This window comes from Vombatus ursinus, unplaced genomic scaffold (genome assembly GCF_900497805.2).
Source record: "Vombatus ursinus unplaced genomic scaffold, bare-nosed wombat genome assembly UNPS02014789.1, whole genome shotgun sequence".
NCBI classification, from domain to species: domain Eukaryota; kingdom Metazoa; phylum Chordata; class Mammalia; order Diprotodontia; family Vombatidae; genus Vombatus; species Vombatus ursinus.
The window spans coordinates 19,885,091-19,910,683 of NW_020954567.1; the positions used below are offsets into that span (position 1 = coordinate 19,885,091).

Genomic DNA, 25,593 nt, shown 5'->3' on the forward strand with positions numbered 1-25,593 from the left:
AAGGAAGGCCAGAGTTTGAAAACAGGCTCAGACATTACTAGCTCTATGCCTCTGGGCAAGTCATTTAACATTTATCAGTCTGAGTTCCCTCATCTGTACAATGGGGATAATAATAACACCTACTTGTCGGGGTTGTTGTGAAGATCAAATGAGATAATATAGGGTGTCCCGAAAGTCTCAGGGTAGTTTTAAGCTTTAACGGCTGTTAGAACTTAAAAATGCTCTAAGACTTTTGGGACACCCTGAATATGCAGAGCACTCAATGCCACCAGCCTATTTCAGGACCTCAGTATCTCTCAACTTGATAATTTCAACTCAAGTCTTTTGCCCTCTCCAGTCTGGTTTCCACACAGGTGCAAAACTGAAATTCCTAAAGCACATTACAGAAAGCCCCAATGGTCCCCAATTACTACTAGGATAAGAAACGTGCTCCTTTGTTTGGCATTTAAAACTTCAAAAATCTGGCTATAGACATTTCCAGATTGACTTCTACATTACTCTTATTTGTACACTCCACATTACAGGCAAACTAATCTATTTGCTGTTTCCTATATATAATACTCCATTTCTCCTATTTCCACATCCCCATGCTTGGAAATGTACTCTCTTCTCATCTCTGCTTCAAAGAACTCCTTCCTACTGTCACAACTGAGCTCAAGTACCACTTTCTCTCTAAGCCCTATCTTGATTCCACCCCCCAACAGTTGCTTATGTCTTCATCTACCGGAAATTACTTTGCATTTTCTTTGCATGTGTTTAACATTTACTTTTCTGTATTTCTGTTGCCTCCTTCCCCAGATAAATATAAACTTGTTTCTTTGTATCCCCTGTTTTTAGCATAGTAAGATGCAAATACCTGGAATTGAAGTTGATTGATTAAAATATCCTTGATATTATAATATAAGCAAATGAGGTCATCTAATTTGATGTACAAAAAGCCAATTTATATGCAATTTTGGGGGAATATATCTGTTCTGTAAAGCAATATACTTAAAACGAGTAACTGAAATAAGTCCTCAGCAGTTTCTCCAGAACCTTATTCTACTGAAAGCAATGAATTAGCAATAAATGCTCAGTCTCCAGACCAATTGGAAAAACATGAAGAGTTGATGAAAACTTATTTTCTGAGGTATGTAATTATAATCTTAACTTATTTGGAAACTGCTTTATATTTTCAAACAAGGTCACTTATGCTAATAATGTTTCTTTAAGATATGCAGGCATGTATCCATCTCCAGAAAAAGAAATGATGGTGTCTGAACGCAAATCAAAGCAAACTATTTTTCACTTTATTATTTTTTGTTTTGGTTTGAGTTTTCCTTTACAATATGACTAATATGGAAATATGTTTTGCATGATTGCACATATATAACCTATATCAAATTGTTTACTTGTCTCATGGAGGGGGAAGGGGAAGGAGGAAAGGAAAAAATTTGTAATTGAGAAAAAATAAAATATTATTCATGTAAAAAGATATATAGGTATGATATTAGTAATTCCAGAATTAACTCAATAATGTTAAAAGGATCTATGTTAAGCAAAAAGAAGCTTTCAATACAAAAGACTAAGAGGTTTGGCTAATATAATTAAGAATCTACTATGAGGGAAAAGAGAATAACCATTTATATAGCACCTACTATTTGCCAGGCACCGTGCTAAGTACTTAAAAATACCCATTTTTATTGATATTTTCTATTTTTTTACATCTCCATAGCATCCCATGTACCACTGTCCGTTCCCAGAGAGCCATCCCATACAACAAACAGAATTTTTTAGAGAGGAAAAAAAAAATCAGCACAACTGATTGATACATTGAAAAAGTCCAGAAACATGTGATGTGTAACACTGATGGACCTCCTACCTCCACAAAGGGGTGGGTTGAGGGTGTCCTCTCATATCTCTTCACTTGAGTCCTGATGGATCTTTATAATTTCATTCCATTTATTTTTTATTTTTTCGGTGTATTGTTCTTTCCATTTACATCGTTGAAGTTAGTGTATATATCGTTTTCTTGGCTCTGCTTACTTTACTTTATATCAATATATATGGATCTTTCTATACCTCTCTGTAATGATCACACATTATTTCTTACAGCATGTAATCTTCCATTGCATTCATATACCACAATTTGCTTAGTCATTCCCCAAATGATGGGCATCTACTTTGTTTCTAATTCTTAGCTATCAGAAAAAAAGTGTGGCTATAAATATTGTGGAATATGGAATATATGGACTTTCTTATCAGTGTCTTCCTTGGGGTACAAGCCCAGTAATGGAGTCTCAAAAGATATGGGTGTTTCAGTCATTTTATTAGCATGATTTCAAATCGTTTTCCAGAATGGCTTTACCATTTCACAGCTCCACAAGCAATGCAGTAGCATGCCACAATCTTTCCACAATCCCACCAACACTGCCTGTCACCATTTTTTGTTATTTTTGCCAATTTGCAGGAAGTAAGGTGAAACCTCAAGGTTATTTTGATTTGCATTTCTCTTATCTTTGGTGATTTGGGTTATTTTTTCCCCATGAGGTTGGGACTTAATTAAAAAAAATACATATTCAATTCATTAATCCTCTCTTTTTCTATTTGTTAATGTATGTTTGTAAGGATGTAATTTTTCCCCTGAGGACTTCTTTAGCTGCATCCCAGAAATCTGGTATGTTACTTCATCAGTATCATTTTCTTTTACATTGTTATTAATTGCTTCTATGATTTGTTATTTGAGTCACTTACTGTTTAGGAATTCACTGTTAAACCTCCATTTGGGTGTGTATCATTTGTCTGTGTCCCTTAATCAATGACTATTTTTATTGAGTTATGGTCAGCAAAGGAATTATTAACTATTTTCTGCCTTTTTACATTTGTTTCCAATAACTGTATCCTACTATACACTTTTTGTAAAAATTCCATGTGATGCTGCAAAATATGTATATTCTTTGGCTGTCCCATTTGGAAGATGCCATAAATCTTTTAACTCTAACTTTCCTAGAAATTTGTTCAGTTTCATATTCTCCCTTTTGTTAAGCTTTCTGTTAGATTTATCCAACACTGACAGAGGGATATTGAAGCCTCTTGTCACTGCTGCATTACTTTCTATGTCTTCCTGTAGCCCAGATGTTTCTTTTATGAATTTAGATGCTAAGGTAATCAGAACATATGAGTTTATTATTGATATTAATCTGTTGTATCTGGTTCCTTTCAACATAATTTAGTTTCCGTGTTTATCTCTTCTCATTTTTGAATACTGTATTTGTTTTGTCAGACACCTTGCTTATAACTCCTCCTTTTTTTGGATTTACTTGATACAAGGTAATTTTCCCCCCCATCCCCACAGTTTTATTTTGTGAATGTCTTAATTTTTAAAATGTGTTTCTTGGAAGCAATATATTGTGAGGTTTTATTTTCTTATGCAATCTGTCACTCTTTTTCATATTATTGGATTGTCCAATCCATTGATATTTTAAATTATGAGTTAGGTTTATTATATTTTCCTCCATCTTCAATTATTTTTCAAGTTATGATTTCCCCCTCTTCTATTGTAAACACAGAACTATGTTCTTTCAGTTAATCTTTTTTTTTTTTCCCTTAAAAGATGACCTAGTTCCCACCGGCTCTCTTCTCCTTATCTGTGTCTTGGAGTTTGCAGCCTTGGGTTTTTTGTTTTTGTTTTTGTTTTTTTCCTGCAGGTGATCTGTGAATCTTTCAATTGGTATTTCATTTTCTATGTGTAGAAGTTCTGGCCAGTTCTCTTCTATTATTTCTTCCACTACAGTGTTAAGGCTTTTTGTCCTGTTGTATTCTTCTGGGAGACCTATGAACCATAGGTATTTCCTATTCAGCTTTGTCTTTGAGATCAATATGTGTTGCTTGCATAACAAGTATATTTTCTTTTAACGTTATTGGTTTTTCTGTTTCTCTTCTTCTGGGTTGTCCTGTACTTTTGTATATTTGCACTCCCAATATATTGCTCTCTCTTTTGTTTCTTTGGTGATATTTGCCATCATAAATTCCAGTTTGTCTATTCTGTCCCTTATTTTTACTGTGCAGGCCATAAATGCTGCTCTTATAATTCTCATTTCTCTTTTTAACTACTCAGGAATAGCATGCTGTAGGGTTCTGTGTTCTCATATTCTCCAGTCTTCTATCTCATCAAACGTTGGATCATTTTCCTTTAATTTGCAATATTTATTCATAGATGCCTGAACTAGTTTACTAGATCTGGAGGCCATATTTCCTTCTGCTGTTAGTCTTTTCCCTGTTGATTTATCTGCTTTTGTTCTAGGGCTGTTACCTTTCCTGAGATCTTTGATAATTTCAGCCTTCCTCCACCCCCAGTTCTTCCCTATCCACTTTCTGACTCTGTCCTCTCTGATGGTGGTTTCCTTGAGAAGTGCCACAAGGCCTCTCTCCCATCAATTCAGAACTTTTCAGTGCAATTTGCCTCAACACAGGAACAGCACTGTTCACCCTGGCACTAGCAATTCAGAGCTTTGTAGTGTTTGTACTAAAGGGTTGTGGCCCCTGGCAAACTATTGCTCCTGTAGGGCTGTGATGGCTGTTGCAGCCCAAACGAACTTCTGCAGTCTGGAGCAGGAATCTCTACAGCACTAGAAGAAGCAAGGGAAGACTGAACTATAGGGGTAGATTTTATTGTTGGCAAATATTGTGTCCTTGGGTCTGATAATGCAGCCTTACTATGGTAGAATGGGATTTAGAACAAGACTAATGAATGTGCTCAGGGTCAGTGAGGGTCATTCTTAGGTTTGGGGAACTTTTTTAACCTTCTTTTGGATTCTGGGTATCCTATTGATTATTAACTTAAAAATCTGTTAAACACAAGAAATTGTATTTCTAAAAGTAAAAATGAACTAAAGCAGGGAATGAAAAATGTATCTTATACTTCAAAGATCACCAACAACCAAATAAAATAAAACCAGCCCACTGCCAAGATATTTGTCACAAGTAATAAGTCACTTCAGCATAGGCATTGTGGTCTCATAATGCAAACCCTTCATTTAAGAGCACATCTAATTTATCTTTGATATGACATCCTTAGTATGAAACTGCTTAAGAATAGCTTCCTGATGTATTAGTTACAGCACATTTATCTAGGTCTGCCACATTTAAACAATTCTATGTGGAACAAATAAGCATGACGCCAGCAGGTGTCATAATGTGCTGATGGCAGAGGATTAGGAAAACTAGGATTTCTCCAAATATTTTAAAAAAGAGAAGCTCTTCCTATCATCAAACTATTTCTTTTTTTTTATGAAATTCCCCAAACATTAAGGCTTCACCATTTCCCCTTTTATATTTCATCATTTTTGCCCTAAATAGAAAAAAAATATGACTTTTGTAGACTTAAGTTTTTAGCCTTGAAAATAAATATCCTAACGACAGAAAACAGATCTGTTACAGAATCACAGCAGTTCACAACTGGAAGTGACTTCAGTGGCTATCTAGTCAAAGCTATACCTGAAAAAAATTCCCTCTACAACACATCCAAATCCTTTTCTAGATGTTAGTCTTTGTATTCCTAGCACCTAATAGTGCTTTTGCTCACAGCAGTCTCTTAAAAATGTTTGTTTACTTGAAATGAATTTAGTCTGGATTAAAAACTCAAAGAGGCTGAAACTTATTAGTGAAAAATTTAAATTTCTACCTTGTTTTATCAGATAAGAGATTGAGAGATAGAAGGGACATAGAGGTCATCTATTTCAACCCCTTAATTTTAGAGATGAGGTTACTGGTCCAGAGTGATAAAGGGATTTGCCCAAGGTCACACAGATATGAAATGGCAGGATCAGGAAATCAAGGTAGTTATAGCACATTTATCTAGGTCTGCCACACTGAAACAATTCTATGTGGAACAAATAAGCATGACGCCAGCAGGTGTCATAATGTAGAAAAAGTATGGCAGAGGCATAACTAGACAAAGAGTCTACATAGAAAATATCTGGGAAGAGGCAATGAATTAGTGGCTACAAAGCCAGCCGTGCCAGCCAGACCAGGGTTGTGGTCCTACTTCTGACACATACAAAAATGGCTGGGTGACCTTGAGGTACTTAACCTTTCAATGCCCCAAACAAGTGTCCTAGACTTTAAGTCCTAGACCACGTGTGCTGATAGGGCAAGAGGGTCCTTCACCAGAAATTCCCTATTCCATGAAATCACAGGTTTAGATTAAGAGCTAAGTACTTTAGTGATAAGCTCAAAAGGAGTCAGAACTGTAACATCAATGCCAAAAAAGCTAACTGATCCTAAGTTTCAGTGAAAAAAAAAAAGTTGCAGTATCCAGAAGTCAAGAGATGATAATATCACTGTAATTTAATCTAGTTTGGCTGCTGTATGTGGAGCAACTAGCTAGCCTAGTGGACAGAGTACTGGGCCTGGAGTCAGAAGACCTATTTTTAAATCTGAACTTACTAGCTGTGTGATCCTGGGCAAGGAACTACACCCTGATTGCCTCAATTTCCTCATCTGTAACATGAGCTGGAGAAGTAAATGGCAAACCACTCCAGTATCTTTGCCAAGAAAGCCCTAAATGGGGTCATGAAGAATCAGACACAACTGAAATGATACAACACACCAACACCACAATTTTTAACTGTCTGAAGTCCAGAAAACTACATTTTTAATGTAGAATTCAGATTTTTAACCTCCACTTGAGAATGTTCTATAGCCCTTTTCCAAATAGGAAATTTGATATCTTAGAATTGCAGTGCTTCTCCATTTCCATTATCAGATAGATATTTCTCATGGTTGTAGTTTCAAATATTTAAAAAATTAGCTAACTTGAAGTTTATCCTCAAGGTTATATGGTCTTACATGTTAGACAATTTAAAAGGACCAGTAGAGAGGAGGCCAACCAGGCTTGGAAGGGGTTTCAAGATCAAGTTACACAAAGATAGGTTGAAGGAATTGTGGATTTTGAACCTGGAAAAGCAAAAATTTGTAGAGGTGAAACATAACTTTTTTCAAGTATTTGAAGGATTGTCAACCATAGAAGACAGATTAGATTTGTTCTGCTTGATCTCAGAGAGCAAAGCTAGGAACATTGGACAGAAGTTGCAGATACAAATTTAAGATGGAGGGAAAGAAAAACCTTAAAGCACTACAAAATGCTATTAATTAGCTATTAAATAAGTGGGAACAGTCAGCAGGTAAACATTTATCATATAAACAAAGGACATGAAAGGAATAAAAATGTGTTAAGCACCTACTATATGCCGGGCACTGTGTTAAGTGCTTAACATATATCTCATTTGCTCCTCACAACAACCCTATTGAGATAGGTGCTATTATGATCCTCATTTTACAGTTGAGGAAAGTGAAGCAAACATAAGTTAAGTGACTTGCCCAGGGTCATATAGCTAGTAAGTGTCTGGGGATGGATTTGAACTGTGGTCTCCAGGCCCAGTGCTCCACCCACTGTGCCACTAGCCTCCTCTAATAAGTTTCATTATTCTCCCTATACGGTTGAGATGCATCATAGCTTGGTAGATGGAAAGCTAGCCTCAGAGCCAGGAAAAGCCAAGGTTCAAGTCTTGTCTTTTACACATAAACAAACTCCTTTGAGCTTGTTTTGTTTAGGACTAATCCCTTCCTCTGTGACCCTAGCCACTAAACCACTGACTCTCAGTACTTTAGGCCGGGGCTAGCAAACTACAGAGGCATGTTTTTGTATGGCCAGTGCTAAGAATGGTACAAAAATGGGTGCTGAGGTGGAGAAGAGCCAGATTTGGTCCTCAGGCTATAGTCTGAATGCCTTGCTCTAGGCAACTCTCTTAACACTATCATCTACACAGAAGGTGTCAACCTTTTGTATTAGTAAGAGGGAATTTTCCCATTCAAAAGTTTCCTATACCAATGAAATAAGAATAACAGCAAATCTTTATATAGGATTTTATCTCATTTGAACCTCATAATACCGCTGTGAAATAGGTGCTATTCTTATCTCCTTTTTACAGATGAGGAAACTGGGGCTCAGAGAAGTGATTTACTCACACAGTTTAATAAGTATCTGGGGTAGGATTTGAACTGAGGCCTTCCTGACTCCCAAGTTCAGTTCTCTAACTACTGTGCCACCTCCCTCTCTCCCACTACATAAAGAAATTGGTTTTAGGAGGTTAAGTGTCACACAGCCAGTGGCACAACTGAAATGTGAACTTAGGTCTTCTGAGTTCTTTTTCCATTATGCTACAACTGAACAACTATCTAGAATCTTGGAGCTGGATGAGCTCTTGAAGGTCACCTAATCCAGCTTAGATCCCAATAGGAGTTCCCGCTATCGTATTTCAGGTGAGCAGTTATTCAACTTCCCTTTGAAGACCCCCAGGGATGGGGAATTTGCCCTTTACCAAACTGCCCCTTTGGCTGATGTACATGTCTAATCATTGGGAATGTTTTCCCTGTACTTTGCCAGAATCTATTTCACTTTGATTTCTTTTTTCCCCTCATAAAATTGTCATTTATTATTTAAGTTCAAGAATGGGTTATAAAGGGGGTAGGGTGGGGGAGCCCTCAGGAAGGGAGAGGAGGGAGAGACTGGGAGCCCAGAGCCTCTCATCCATGTCTGCTCCAGATGGGGTTGATCCTGATTTCTGAGCCGTGGTCCGGGGCACAAAATGAAGTACACGAAAAGACAAAGTTCCAGGGGGAACAGGTTTAGGAGACAGCAAGGGGTGGCCAATGTTACACATGCAAACCAAGGTGGGGGCTGGGATTCTCCCTGGATCAGCAGTACCACTTCCTTTTATGGAACTGAAGCAGAGAAGTTTGATAAGTTCTATCCTGTACATTTCAGTTCTTATGAAACACTCTTGTAGTGAAAGTCTTTGTGCTAAAGAATTCTTTCATCGCCTCTCTAACGTCTTGTACTTTGCTTCTAGTTTCTTTGAATATGCTTCGAACTTGAAGACTGCCTGTTCAAGAGCTGCTTCTTGCTCCTCAATTAAAGTGATCTGATCCAGATAAGGCTGAAGTGCTGCATACTTCTGATTTAAGTCCTTTAGGTTTCTATTTATGTTTACTGCAACATCCTTCATTTCTAGATACTTCATGCAGTCAGTGTGTTCATATTTTCCAGAAGTTTACAATCTTCACTAGTGGCTGTCAGCTTGCCAGTAATATATGTGGCCATTTTGGAGAACATGTCCTGGCATAGTCCCATGACGTCCACCTCAGCGGCCTCCATGGCCTCCTCAGCCATCTCTACCACGACATCGTGTAGGCTGGGGAAGGGAGGAAGAAGAAAGGATAGGGATAGGAGAAGAGAGGGAAGAGTGGAGGGAAGTGAAGGGAGAGAGAGGGGAAGGGAGAGGAGTAGAGGGGAGAAGAGGGAAAGGAGAGGGAAGAAAAAGGGTTCCGCTTCTACTTCCATTGTTTTCCTCCAGTTTTGCCCTCAGGAAAAAAGGAAAACACATCTAATACATAATACAGTCTCTTAGAAACTTGAATACATAGTCCCTCTAATTTTTCTCTTCTCCAGGAGAAACATTCTGATTTCTTTAATTTCTGCATAGTGTACTTTTGAATGCTTCTGCTATATTCTGGCTAGAAGCTCCCGGATAGTTAAGTTGTCTCTAAAACCATTTTGTACATTATATAAACGCTATCGTTTCAATTTTGAAATTTGGAAATGTGTTGACCAAGAAAAAATCAAGGTGGGTTAAGAATAGTTGTAGAAAGTTTTGTGGAAGAGTTGGGACTTGAGCTGGGAAGGATTTGAATTTTTAGAGGAGAAAAGTTGTTCCAGAAAGGGATGATAAAAAGTGCAGGAAGTAGGAACTAGCGTGTCTTATGAAAGCATCAGATTATTACAGAGTGGATAGAGGGCTGGGTTTAGAATCAGACAAAATCAGAGATCCTTTGTATCTTTACTTGGTTTATCACATCAGTGAGAAGACTGAATACTTTGGAAGAAAGAACTACGCCAAGGAGTAAGAAATAAAGTTTGAATAGGCAGTATGATGGCCATAACTGAGTCAAAAAATAACAGAGGGCCACCGTATGTTTTTGAGAAAAGGAATTATATGATAACATAGCAGTTTTAAAAATCAGAAAACTTGATCTGATATTGATATCTAAAATATAAATAGGAAGGGAAGAAACTATTCACAAGGAAGTATGGCTTCCTTCATGGCTTGGACTAGGTGAGTAGTGGGAATGAAATATGTACACTGAATCTTTCAGTCTACTCTTATCAAATCTACATGACCCCTTTCAGGCCCTCAGAATCTGCCTTCTAGGTCAGGTGGTGGTTGAGTTCTAGTGGTACCACTGTTACAACTCATAAGATAGGGGATACCAAATTTTCTTCCTAGTTTGGTGTTAGTAAGTTAATAGCAAAATTATTTTATTATGTGCAGTGTGATATAGTGGAAAGAGCATTGAATTTGGAGTCAGAAAGCCTGGATTTCTGGCACAGTTCTGTGACTTTGGGCAAACCATATAGCCTTTCTGGACCTCAGTTTACTAACATGTAAATGGGGAGGTTTAGATGAAATAATCTCGGAGATGGAAGCTGCAGATGTGACTGAACACAAAGTGTTAAGAGCGACTCTCCCCTTTCCCTTTTAAAAATTGACAATCCTTTATTATACATTTACATATTTAAACACTTACAGTTGGAACAACTATAATTATTAATAAATATGTCAATGTCTACAACATATAATCAAAATAATAGTATAAAGGTACTCCTCTTATCACAACGCAATTCCTATATGCAACGCCTATATACAAATGGGTAAGTTTGGTTTGAATAATCACAAAATTTTGCAAATTCTTATGATCTTATGATCAAAGTGACAAGGAATTCTATAGGAGCCCTAACTCTACAGAGAATTTTCATTTCTGTATTAAAAATTAAAATTTGCTTGGGATGATTACACACAGGGCATTTTCCCAATGCTTCCAAAAGTTATTCAGATTAGCAGCAGCATCTTCTTCCCAAGTGCCACTGATGAAGAAACATCAGAAAGAACTATGGCATACTGAACATGCTACAGGACTTTGCCCTTAAAGGAACCAAGACCTCTGGCCAGTGTCAGATAATCTGTCACTAGAAGCTACTTGTATCCAGGCCAGATATTTATTACTATTGATCTGCCTGGTCCTAAAGAAAGACTTTTGTTCTCTCAGCCCAGGACTTTGACCTCAATTAAGTTATGAATTTCAATCCGATAGACTACTCCACTTACCCTACTGCTCTCTCTGACTGGATTAATTAGAATTAGCTAGGCCCAGAGTCACCCCAAGCTCCTCATGGATCATGTTATTTTAATAATAAATAAAGGAACAGCAGCAATATACAAGGAAGGATTTTGAAAGATTGCTCATCCAAGAACATCATTCAGAACCTGCCAATACCAATTTCCCTGACTTTGATTGCCTCATTTACTTCTTTTTATTTATTTTCATTAATTGGACCTTCTCCATTTACATGAGCTTCCCAAACATGCTCTTCTAATGAAGCTACCAAAAGAAGTACTTGACATTTTGTATCCCTGGTTTCCTGTTCCTTTTAAGTTTCATTAAAATTACTCATTAAAGTTATCTTTAGCAGGAATGAAGAGACTTTAAACATTTAATAATCTAAGAACATTAAGACAAAACTCATGATAATCTAGTAAAAATAATACTAGTGTCTTTAGCCATAAACTATTATCATTAAATATATAAAATGAGCTTTTTCTACTGGAATTGGATAGCAGACAAATTGGAATGTTACTGAAAAGGCAATATCTAACCTTCAAAGAATATATATGCACATTGAAAACATTTTCTGATATCTATGACACATAAGAAATAAGAATAAAATAGATTAGTTACTGCAATAGATTAGATACAGGTCAATGTACCTAATTCTAGATCATACTGATATCAAAGATAACCAGAAGGAAAAGGCCTTATTGAATATATTAATCATACTGCATTACTTTTGTTCCTTTTAATATAAAAGCCCACAATTTTAAACACAATTTCAGGTATTTGGCAGTAGTTATGGAATGCTCAAAAGTCTCAAGAGAGTAAGAAACCATACACATCTTTTGCTATTATTTGTCACATCACAAAAATTCCTTATTTGTTTACTGAAATCTGAATTTTTTTTATTGCTTCTAGAGAGGTCACAAAAGTTTTTAATTATAATGAGATGAAAAAATTGATAATGATTTTTAAAAAGATTATCTATCATTTACCACACAAAAAGATATGTTTATCTACCATGTATATACTTAGTTATTTGCCTGACCTTTCCCACTTGAATGTGAGCTCCTTTATAAGGGTAGGGACATGTTTTTGCCTTTCTTTGTAATGACTTGCATATAATAAGCATTTAAATAATGCTTGCTGACTACCCTGAAAGCACCTACAACTAGGAAGTATACTTGAATGGTATTCATTTTTAACACTTTTTATACATAAGATGAAGTATTACTCTTATATCTATCCTCTCCTTTTTATTTCCACATCCACCAATCCATATGGGTTATAACTATTATTTTTTAAAAAATTAGGCCGTTTTTAAAAATTATTTTCTGATAGTATTCCCCTGCCACCTGTTCTTTTAATAAAGAAAAAAAAAGCCCAGGTAAAATCAACTGATAGAACAACTATGACAGCATATGAACCATTCACATTGACAGTCCTCTGCCTCTCTAGTGAGAGAGAAATGTCATGTCACTTCTTTGGGCTTCAATTTCCTCATCTGTAAAATGAAGGGATTGGACTTGGCTTTTAATGTCCTTTTGAGCTATAAATTTATGATCTTTTGGCTTTTATCATCCATTCTTAGGTATCAAGATTGGTCACTGGAATTATTATTAGTTCAGCTGACTCTTAGTATTGTTTTCATTTACTGGATTTGTCATTATATAATTTTTCTTATTTCTGCTTTTTTTACTTCATACAAGTTCACTTCACTCCAGTAAAACCATCTCCTCATAAGGGCTAAACCAGGTTGAGGGTAACCAATGGGCTACAAACCTGTCGGTGAGTTAGGGGCATGTCTGCCTCAAATATGTGAAGACTTTCCCTGGCAGAATAGGCAGATGAGAATAATTTGTTCCAATGGCCACGAAGCAGGGGACTGTGGAGTGCTTACAGCTTGGTCAGACATCGAAGTTGTCATAGTTATCCACTGTATCCCGGGCCACTGCCAATTGTCCTGATTTTTGTCTTGCCTCTGGATACTGATGACTTAGGAAGAAGGAATGAGGCTGATGACTTTGTGCAACTCTGCCTCACTTAAATCCAATTTGAGCACAAGTCAAGAAATCACTCATGATGTCATTGTTCCTCTTTGAAAAAGAAGGACAAACAACAACAATAATAGCTGTTGGGTATGTTTTTCCTGGTTCTGCTCACTTCATATATTCGGCTTACTTCACTCTTTGAATCAGTCCACAAATCTACCCATGCTTCTCTGAATTCTTCATATTTGTCAATTTTTACAGCACAGTAATATTCCATTACATTCATGTACCATAATTTGTTCAATCACTTGTCAGGTGATGAACAGGTAGAGGCAACTAACTAGAGAAGTCAGGAAGACCTGACTTCAAATCCTGCTTCAAAAACTTAACTAGCTGTTTGACCTTGGGCAAATCATTTAACCTTTGACTCAGTGTCCTTCTCTGTAAAATAAGGTTAATAACACCTGTCTCCCTGGATTGTTGTGAAGCTCAAATGATATAACATATGTAAGGTGCTTTGCAAACCTTAAAGTGTTGCATAAATGTTAGCTATTATCAATAGGGCAGTTAGGTAACACAATGGATAAGAGTGCTGGGCCTGCTGTCAAGAAGACTCATCTGCCCGAGTTCAAATCTTGCCTCATTTATTAGCTGTGCGACCCCAGACAAGTCACGTTATCCTGTCTGCCTCAGTTTCCTCATCTGTAAAATGAGGTGGAGAGGAAACTGGACAACCTCTCCAGTATCTTTGCTAAGAAAACCCAAATAGAGTCATGAAGTCAGACACGATTGAAACAACCAAACATCACATCATTGTTATTATTGTTATTAAGGACATCTAATTTGTTTTCTTTTTTTTACACACACAAAAAATGTTGCTATGAATATTTTAGAGGTCATGGCACCTATCTGTCAATGACCTTTCTGGGTAACATGTCTAGCAGCAAGATCTCTGGTTTAAAGGTATGGAGGTTTTAGTCACTTTTTAGCAAAATTTCAAATGGCTTTTCAAAATGGATAGTCCAATTATTATATTATTATATAAGCCTTGGGTGTGTCCTAGCTCAAATCATTCTCTGGATTGCTGTACCTCTTCACCAGCAACCTTGCCCAACTCAAAATAACTCTGCCCCAAGGCTTGCTCTCCTGTTTGGGGAATCCCTAGGTGGGAATGCCATTTCATAAGGAGTTCACCTATACTGCCTTCACTGCCAGCTCAACTCATTCTCCAGACTGCTCCAACTTTATTCCCTGTAGGTATCCCTTCCCTCATCTCCACCCCACCCCCACTTTCCCCTTCATGTTTTGTTTTTCCCTAGAATGTAAGCTCCTTGGGAGCTTTTCGTTTCATAGCATTTGTATCCCCAGCCCTTAGGATGGTGCCTAACATGTAATTACTCTCAATGAATTTTTTCTTTATCTATCTTGGTAGATTAACTCCTGTATATTTTATATGTTTTTAGCTATTCTTTAGGGAACTTTCCCTTCTAATTCTAACCCCTGTTTTTTATTACTCTATAGAATTGCTGACAATTTTTGTGGATTTACTTTACATACTGCTACAATCTGAATTAATTTCTTCACTGATTCTGTGGAATTTTCTAAGTAAATCATGCCGTTGTTATCAGGGATCATTTTGTCTCCTCTTTACCAAAGTAAATTAATTCTAAGCCTTTAATTCTTTCCTCTTGTTTTATCTTGCCCCCTAGAACGACTGTCTTAAATCTTTTCTCCATAGCCAACACTTAGAAAAATCTGTTTATACAGGCTGTCTACATTTACTCTTCTCTCACTTCTTAACCATTTGTAATCTAGTTTCTGATCTTATCACTTAACTAAAACTCTTCTCTCCAAAGATATTATCTGGGATTTCCAGATACTACTCTTAGTTTTTCTCCTACTTGCCTGATAATTCTTTTGTTGCATCATCATACATATCTAGCCCCAATAACTCTGGGTAAACACTAAAGGTAGGCTTGATTTTCTTCTCTTTTTCTTAAGTGATCACATGGGTTTATCATCGCTATATAGTCAGTTCTTCCTTCTATAAGGTTTGTTTCCAAAAGTGAATGTTACATTGTGACTGATATAGTATGGAATATTCTGACCATACAGCAAACTTCAAGTTTGCTTATGTGTAATTTTTTCTAGGACAAACTGAGAATGCAGAAAACTAACCTATTTCATAATAACTCACAAGCTGCTATCCTTCCTATGCTCACTTCCACAAGTACACTTCAGGTGTTTTTCAAGGGAAATTATCACATTTATTATATATCTTTTGGCGCAGAAGGATCTGTAATTGGAGGAGAGATTTTTCCCAATTATATATCCCAATCCACCGCCCACCCCCCCACCTTCAGTCATGGCTGTGACTTCATGTCATACATCCCAGACTTGCCTTTTTACTGGTAGCTGCTGACTTTTCAGCCTGCAGGTCTGGTAGCAGTCCATGGCCATGTATACTGCCTCAATTACTGTAGTAGATATACATTTCTTAACCACTTAACATGTATAAAAATGTGCTACCTATTAAAATTAGGTTTCTATCTTTTCTGTGTGTCACCAATGAAATTTGTGAGTATTATGACTGAAACCTCATTTTTCCCATACACCCTATCGTTTTTATTGCAGAGGTTTTTATTATAGAGGCACCTAGATGAGGAAGTAGATAGAGTCTGGAGTAAAAAAGACCTGAGTTCAAATATGACCTCGAACACTCACTAACTGTGTAACAATGTACATGTCACTTAACCTCTGTTTGCTTCCCTGTAAAATAGGGATAAAAGCACCTACTTGACAAGGTTGTTGTGAGGATCAAATGAGATATCTGTAAAGTGCTTATTCTGTGCCCAGCACAGTATAAGCTTATTCCCTTCCCTTTTCCCATTCATTGTGCAATTTTACATAGTACAATGATTTTCAAGAATGAACACTGTGTTATAGCAGAACTGACTATACTGTGCTCTCCAGTATCTTCTGATCTTCATTCTTGCATCATGAACTATTTGTTGGATATTTCCAACAGGATGTCTTAAAGACATCTCAAATTCATTATCTTTCAACCCAAACCTATTCTTCTTTAGGATTTTATCCCCAACAATCTCATCAATTGTTTTCTTTCCAATTACTGAGAATAATTTATGTAATATAGGTATTAATTACTCTTCAAACATATGAGAAACTTCACCTGCAAATCTACCTGAACCAGGTATTGAGGTTGTTTTTTTTTAACCTAATGGCTTTTTTCTGGCTTGTTAAATTTCATTTTCTGATCATGTACTAAGATATCTATTCCATTAATTTGGGAAATTTTATATTTTTATAGATAATCCTCCATTTCTTTTAAAATTTCATTTGTGCTAGCACATAATTGTATATTAAGTTCTGAAGGTTCTTTTTATTCCTTCACTTCTTATTGTGATTTTGCCTTTGAGATTACTTTAGCTGTATCCCAGAAACTGTTGGCACATCATTATCATTCTCTTTCACAGTTATCGTCTCTGTAATTTGTGCCTATTAAGCATATTGTTATTAATTTTCCATTGTTGTTCTCTGTATTTTGCTTTTGTTCCCTATATTTACTACTATTTGATCATAATAATATTCATTATGGTGTGAATGATTTTCTTACTGCTTCAAATTATTTATATTTATATGTAATCCTCTCTGACCAAGCACACGGCCAGTTTTTGTAAAGGTCCCATGTGGTACTGAAAAATTTGCTTTAATGTTCTTATCCAAAAGATACCACGTTTTTCAAATCTAACTTCTCCAACAACTTGGTCAGCTCTATGTTTTCCTTTTTCTTTATCTTTCTGCTAAATCTGTCCTACTCTAAAAGGGAAAATTAAAGTCTCTCCAACACTATGCCATTTACTACATATATGTTTAAAACTGATAGTCTCATTGACTATGAAACAGGTAGCTAGTAGCCCAGTGGATAAGTATGTTGAGCTTTGAGTCAGGAATGCCTAAATTCAAATCGAGCCTCTGACATTTACTGTATGACCCCAGGCAAGTAAGTTAACTTTTTTCAGCCTCAGTTTCTTCATCTGTAAAATAGGGATCATAATAGCATCTACTCCCAAGTCACTGTGAAGATAAAATGAAATATTTTCAAAGTGCTTGACAAAATCCTAAAGAGCTATCTAAATTCTAGATACTGGCTACTGTTTCCCCAGCCACCTGAGTGTGTAGTTCAAAATCTCTTTACATCCATCTATCTACCTTTTAGGTTACGTAACATTCATTTTTCAATACCTCTTCCCAAATTTTTCTTTGCTTCATCCTCCTTATTTCTCTTTTCTTCTATTCTGAATTCTATCATCCACTTTATGGGCTAGATACACTTACTTGTTCCATTTTTATTCTCTGTCCCTTATAAGAGTAGTTTCTGGAATACTGAATTTGAACACTCTCCTCTATCCCATTTCTATGTTACTGAATTTGTAGGTCTGACTCGACCATCCCTTTTTTCCTCTGTTCCTTGCTCCTAAAAATATTAATTCCTAAGGGAAGCAGGATTTTCCAAAGCTTCTTGAAAGCAAGCAATTTTTCCAGTAGCAACAAATATTTACTATAAAAATTATATAAATTCTAAAAAGGAATACAAGTTACTCTGTGTTAGAGAGAAGAAACTCAATTATTAAGCTAGGGAGTTTTAGGCTGTTGTTACTATATCATTTAACTATGATTATGACAATTATTGGTATATATGTAATGCTGTAATATTGTTTAACACTATAAATTAAACATTAAATACCTCCTATGTGTTAGGCGCCAGAGATACAAAGATATCACACAGATATAGCCTGTTCTTAAACTCATACTGAAAAAGAGAAGAAGAGACATGCATACAAATAATTATAATAAGAAGAAAATATAAGTACAAAGGAGAGATTCTAATAATGTACTATAAGAAACTTAGACACAAAAAAAATTTAGGAGGAAAATTCTAGGTATGGGAAAAATTCTTCTAAGTGGGAGGGGAGGGGAATGACAAAATAAGAAAAATATTATGAAGGGAAAATGAAATAACAAGATGTACATTGGGGCTGGTCAATAATTATAAGCTGGCATAAGGGTTCTATTGCCAACCCTAATGCTGACAATTTCTTTTCAACTCACTCCATTGGGAGACTTGTTTTTTATGGAAGTAGACTTAGGAGGCCACTTATGATAATTAAGGTGAAAAAATAAGAACTATTTTAAAAGAAAATCATATCGTAGATATGTATCTATTCTATAAAGCAAGAAATATCTATATCTACATCTATATAAGTACATATAGATACATATACACACATACTTATATGACAAATGAAAGAAAATAGGATAGTCCTAAACCAAGAATCAGTATAAAAATTCCTGTAGAGAAACAAACAGGTGCATGCATCTACATGCATGAGCACATATACGCATACACACCAAGATATTTTTAAGGAATTGACATTCAAAAGTTTGAAAAGTAAAGAATCTTGACCATTTATGAATCTTGACCATTGTCCAACAGTTTTCCACATGCAAAAAAAGAACTATTTTTAATATCATGTGTCAATTATTAGATAATGCTTTCATGAGGAAATCTATTTCCTGTTACTAAGATTTAGGTAAAGGATTTTATGGTAAAAAGTAAACATAATAAAGAGTATAGGAAGGAAAGGCTTTAGAAAGAAAGTGCTTTGACAATGTTGGATTAAACAAAATCTATGCAAAAAAAAGGAAATAGTGTTCAGTTTTTTAGACACTTATCTTTTTGCAATTATTCAACTCATCTTAATTTGTAATGATTAAACTTTGTCTAATTTCAAAAGTGCTTTCCTTAGCATAATTTTTACTTTCAGTAAAACAAAATCTTGCCTTAAAACATTACTAGCAACAAGTCCTCTCTCATGCATACATCAAATGCAAGTTTTTGAAAGATATAACAACAGAGATAAACTTTTTTTCAAAGCCTTATGGTCATTAATATCAGCTGAGAAATAAGAAGAGGGATGCTTACCAAGATTGTTGTGAAGATCAAATAAGATGGTAATTGTAAAGATCTCAGCTCAGTGCCTGGCACTATAGTAAGCAGTATAGAAATATTAGTCATTGCTGTTATTTTTGTCAATGCCATAAAGGAGATTCAATGCAGAATTCAAGCTGAAGAATTCTTTGTAGATGGTGAAGTCCTCCAGATTATCCCATTTAGAGATGGCACTGTATAGATTGCTTCAAGCCCTGGAAACAAAGTGTCTCCTAAATGACATCCATAACCACTTAAAACAGGAAAAACAAAGTAGATGATTAATGTCTATGCTATATGACAAACTGTAGAGCTCATCTTTGTGTGTGTGTGTGTGTGTGTGTTTATATATCTCAGAAAGTACAAATGCATGAGTTGGAATGAAAGTAAATAGGAGAGTAGGCTGGGCTGCTTTGGGGAACTGCAAGTTTCTTTAAAATACTCCTAAAGGAATCAACAAAGATAACAACTGAGAAAATTAATAGCTTCTGCAAAACTGCAGGCTATGAAATAAGCCCTCAAAAATCAACAGCATTTCTAATTAATAAAAAACCTTAAGAAGCAAAAATGGAAAGAAAAATCCCATTCCAGATAACTACATAATGCATAAAGTATCTGGGGATCAATTGACCTAAGTGAACAAAAGTATAGATTCAATTACAAAGTGCTCCTTAAAGAAATAAAGAACAACTTAAATAGTTGGAAGACTACTCAGTGCTCATGGCTAGGCCATGCCAATATAATAAAAACGACAATGCTTCCAAAGTGATTTTAAACTTTTAATGCTATACCAAACAAATTACCAAAAGAATTCTTTATAGAACTTGATAAAATAACAACATAATTGATTTGTCAAAACAAAAGATCCAGAATATAAAGGTAAATGATGAAAAGAAATAGGGATGAAGGTGGAATAGTACTTCCAGACCTCAAACTATATTATAAAACAGCAGTGATCAAAACCATCTATTATTGGTTAAAAATAAATAGATAAAAAGATAGATCAATGAAACAGATGAGATAAGGAAGAATCAGAAACAATGAAACTAAAAAACTTACTGTTTTCTCACATAAATCATCAGCATTTCTATATATTACCAACAAAGACCAGCAATAAGAGACAGAAAGAGAAATTCCATTTGAAATAACTGTAGACAATACAAAATATTTGGGAGTCTACCCGCCAAAACAAACCCAGGAATACAATTACGAAACACTTTTTACACAAATAAAGTCAGATCTAAACAATTGGAAAATTATCAATTGTTCATGGGTAGGCTGAGCTAATATAATAAAAATGACAATTCTACATAAGTTAATTTACTTGTTCAGTGCCATACCAATCAAACTACCAAAAATTATTTCACAGAGCTAGAAAAAAAAATAACAAAATTCATCTGGAAGAACAAGAGGTCTAAAATATCAAGCGAACTAATGAAAAGAAATTCAAGGGAAGGTGGCCTAGCCGTATCAGATCTAAAAATGTATTATAAATCAGCAATCAACAAAACTATATAGTAGTGGCTAATAGAGTAGTAGATCAGTGGAATAGATTAGTTACATAAGACACAGTAGTCAACGACTACAGTAATCTACCGTTTGATAAACCCAAGATTCCAGCTACTGGGATAAGAACTCACTATTTACAGAAACTGCTGGGAAAACTGGAAAACAATATGGCAGAAACTAAGCATAGACCAACATCTCACACCCTATACCAATGTCAAAATGGGTATATGATTTAGACGTAAAGGGTAATACCATAAGCAAATTAGGAGAGCAAGGAATAGTCTACACGTCAGATCTATGGAGGAGGGAAGAATTTATGACCAAACAAAAGATAGAGAACATTATGAAATGCAAAATGGGTAATTTTTTAAGGTGGTACCTGAGTTATTTTTTACTTTATTTTTCTTTATTTATTTTTTGTTTTCAACATTCACTTCTATAAGATTTTGAGTTTTAAATTTTCTTTTTCTCCTTCCCTTCCCCAAGACAGCATGCAATCTGATATAGACCACACATGTACAATCATATTAAATATATTTCCACATTAGTCGTGTTGTGGAAAAAAAAAGAAAGAATTAGAACCAAAGGGGAAAACCAAGAGAAGGAAAGAAAGAAACAAACAAACAAAAAAAAAAAAAAGAGGAAAAATAATGTTTCGATCTGAATTCAGGCTCCATAGTTCTTTCTCTGGATGTGGATAGCATTTTCTATCATGAGTCTTTTGGAAGTGTCTCAGATCACTGCATTGCTGAGAAGAGCCAAGTATATCAAAGTTGGTCATCACACAATGTTGCTGTTACTATGTACAATGTTTTCCTGTTTCTGCTAACTTCACTCAGCATCAGTTCATGCAAGTCTTTCCAGGTTTTTCTGAAGCCTGCCTGCTCATCATTTCTTATGGAACAACAGTATTGCATTACATTCATATACCACAATTTGTTCAGCCATTCTCCAATTTATGGGCATTCTCTCAACTTCCAATTCTTGGCCACCACAAAAAGAGCTGCTATAAATATTTTTGCACATGTGGGTCCTTTTCCCATTTTTACGGTCTCTTTGGGATACAGATCTAGAAGTGGTATTGCTGGATCAAAGGGTATGCACAGTTTTATACTTCTTTGGGCACAGTTCCAAATTGCTCTCCAGAATGGTTAGATCAATTCATAACTCCACCAACAATGCATTAGTGTTCCAATTTTCCCACATCCCCTCCAGTATTTATCATTTTCTTGTTTTATCATGTGAGCCAATCTGATAGGTATGATGTGGTACCTCAGAGTTGTTTTAATTTGCACTTCTTTAATCAACAGTGAAGTGAGCAGAACCAGGAGAACTTTATATACAGTGAAATCAATACTGTACAATAATCAACTGTGAATGACTTAGCTCTCCTCAGCAACACAATGATCCAAGACAATTCCAAAGGACTTATGATGAAAAATGGTATCCATCTCCAGAGAAAGAATTGATGGAGTCTAAGTGCAGATCAAAACATACTTTTTTTACTTTCTTTATTTTTCTTGGTCTTTTTCTTGGGGGGGAGGCTGTGTTTTATTTCAAAACATGATTAATACGGAAATATGTTTTACATAACTGCCCATGTATAATCTATATCAAACTGTTTGCCTTCTCAATGAGGGGGAAAAGAGAAAGAAGGAAGGAGTGAATTTAGAACTCAAAATTTAAAATAACAAATGTTAAAAACTGTTTTTACATATAATTAGAAAAAAATAAAAACTAAAATAACAAAATAAAAAAAAAAGAAATGTGAGAATAGAGAGAAGCAATAGAAACATCTATACAATGATACAGAATGGAGTAAGCAAGCCAAGAAAACAACACAAAATAATGACAACAATGGAAGTGGAAAGAACAATCAGATCAAAAGATCAAAGCTGAATGTAACAAAATTATACAGATCAATCATAACTTGAATGAAGAGATATGAGAAGGTACTCCCAACCCATCCCTTTATAGAGGTAGAAGGTCCATAGAAATTGAATATTACACATGTTTTTGGACTTTTTCAATGTATTGATCAATCGAACTGATTTTTTTCCTCTCAAAAAAACATGGATTTGTCATATACAGTGGCTCTCTGGGGGATGGAGAAAGGATACTGGGGATAACTATGAAGATATAAGAAACAGAAGACATCAATAAACATGTATGAAAATAAAATACCCTTAACTTCTCCCGGAAACAAAAGCCTATCTTTAATATTAACAGTCTGCCAGGAATTATTATATGGCTGAGTCATGGAACATCACAGTCTTTAAAGAATTAAAAATGAGTATTGTCTAGAAAGCAATGGTGAGATGCCTAATAGGAATGAGCAACCCGCCTCTTATTTCAAACAAAGCATAGTGAAGGATCATCAAAGAAATATATGATCAAAAAAGAAGACTGGCTGGTTATAGGTTAGAGAATGAGAACAGTTACGTAGACAGAGACTAAAGTGGGGAGAGACCTTATAAGGAAGGAAGAGAGCTCATGCAGCAGGGAGGCCAATTAAGAGGCTACTGTAAAATCCCAAATGAACTGGCTTGAACTGGGGTGGTGGATGGGTGAATGACGTGTCTGAGTCCTGAGAAAAAACTTTTAGGAAGATTCACAGCTGTGACTTCATTGGTAATCAGGAACCCCCAAGTATGTAAACTCTTACTGATGCAGACTGGCAATTCATCTACAATTTATAGTTTGAGAGTAGGAGAGGCCTGGGGCACTGAGAGCTTAAATGACTTGTCCAAGTAGTTATACTCTGAATATTTATCTGAATCATGATTTGTACCCATTCCTGATTCCAAAGCAAGCCTTATAAATATCTTATCATCCTACTTCTTTAAGAAAAACTAGCTCTAAAATTTGAATATTCAGGTCCTATTTAAATTACTATGGAGCACTTTTAATGTTTCTATATATTGGAAAAACCACTGTAGGGAGGAAGAGATCAGGTAATTCCTTTACATATATTCCAACCTTCACTTAACACTCAAATAGAGAAATTCCCCTGCTTTCTTGGGATGGGGCATGGATTGGGGAGAGGGGTGAACACAAAAATCAGTGCTCATCAGAAGTTAAAAAGCAAAATTGCATCCATAAAAATGCTGAATGCAAAGTAAGATGTATACAAGATTCTTCCCAAGAAATAAAAATTTTAAAAGACTCAAATTCCGTTAGAAAGATTTATACTGTAGCTCCAGAATTCAGAAGCAAAAAAGTACACATAGTACATTAAAAGAATACATGAAGGACAATGAAGGAAAAAAATGACGGTAAAATACCAATAAGACTTTGACATATCTATATTTACTGCTTCATTTCTGGCTAATGGTGGGAATTAGTCTTCAGATGGTTGATAAAATCAGCCTGTCCAAGCTGGTTTAGTATCATCATCTGTGGCCAGGCAGCTACTTCTAATAAAATTGATTTTCCTTTTTGGCAACCAATAGGCCAGTCAATAATAATGTTGTTTGAGAAGGATTGAGTCATGAGGGAGATGAACCTTCCCTGCCATTTATTATGTTTGTATTGTCTACATTTGAAAAGGGTTTTCAATAAAGACAAAAAAAGAAGGAATTACAAGGGAAAGCTATTCTGTGAGCTGATCTTCTAAAGGCCTCAGAATCAAAAGTACGTTATCATCCCAAACTGACAGAGAACAAAGCCCCCCCCATTTACTGAAACAATATGGTACGAACAAATAAGATAGATGAGTTGGGAAAGCTTCAGAGAAAGAGGTAAAAAGGAGCAGAAGACAGCTAGCAAGGAGGAGCTGGTGGAAGCAACCTTTCTGGCTGATAAATCAAGCTTCTAAATCACAGTTACTCTGCATTTTACTGCAGCCATGCTTTTAGAATAGGCCCACCCCCTGAGAGAAATCAAAACCACTTGAATAAGTCCGATAATAGGTATGAATTTTCATGGCATCAGTCGTGATAGTGGTAGTAGTAATCTGATTTTACGCATAGTAGTTTTAAAGCAGTTTCTCACACACTCACAGGATGAAAGCTGGGGAGCTGGAATAGACCTCAGAAGTCATCTAGTCCAACTTCTCTCACTTTAGAAAGGAGGAAACCAGGTCCCAGACAGCTAAGTGACTGGAGCAAGGTCACAGGCAATAAAAGCCAGAGCTGGGACCCAACAGATTCATGTTCTCTGTTTCCAAATCCAGAATCATTTCCACATCATCTCATTTCATCTTTACAACCTTGTGAGCTAAGGGGGTACAAATATGATTATCATCATTTATAAAGCTGTGAGAGGAAGCTAATCTCAGTGCCAGGAAATCTGGGTTCAAGTCCCATCTCTCCTACATACTGGCTGTGAGACTCTAGGTAAGTTATTTCACTTGGCAGTGACCTAGAAAGCTCTATCAGATGCAGAAAAAAAGTGCCACTCTGCTTTGATAAAGGAAGTTCCTCACCAGTAACTTCCAACGTCAATGAAATCAACGGTCCAGTCTCTATCCCCAACTTAAGAAATATCTACTGGGTAGCCAATATGAATACTACAATGATTATAGTTTAATTTTTTAAAGGTATTAAGAAAAAAAAAAACCTCCATATAAAGTTTCCAAAGTCAGTCAATAAACATTTATTAAGCACCTACTACACACCAGGCATTGTGGTAAGTGAAAGAGACACACCAAAAAGGAAAAAGATCGTCCTGCCCAAGGTGTTCATGATCTGTTCCACTGATCCACCAGTCTATTTGCACAGTACTGAACTGTTTTGATGATTACTGCTTTGCTACATAGTTTGAGATCTGGACTGCTAGGCCCCTTTCACACTTTCCCCCCAGTGATTTTCAATAGTCTTTACATTTTGTTCCTCTAGATGAATTCTGTTATTATTTTTTCTAATTCTTTTTAGT

General features: G+C 35.8%; 1 protein-coding gene and 1 pseudogene across 4 annotated transcripts in view; both read right to left on the minus strand.

The window, feature by feature from the left end:
• ACBD6 (acyl-CoA binding domain containing 6) overlaps window positions 1–25,593 on the minus strand; it is a 215,678-nt gene that overhangs the window by 76,493 nt on the left and 113,592 nt on the right. Inside the window, exon 7 of one of the 4 annotated variants that reach the window (XM_027868509.1) lies at window positions 19,377–19,424. The exons of the other annotated variants lie outside the window; for them this stretch is intronic. Coding sequence (XP_027724310.1) covers window positions 19,392–19,424 — 33 coding nt within the window. The 3' untranslated portion in view covers window positions 19,377–19,391. Of the gene's footprint in view, window positions 1–19,376; window positions 19,425–25,593 lie in introns of those variants that run through there. 4 annotated transcript variants of the gene reach the window in all.
• On the minus strand, window positions 8,856–9,220 carry LOC114047634 (annotated as a pseudogene).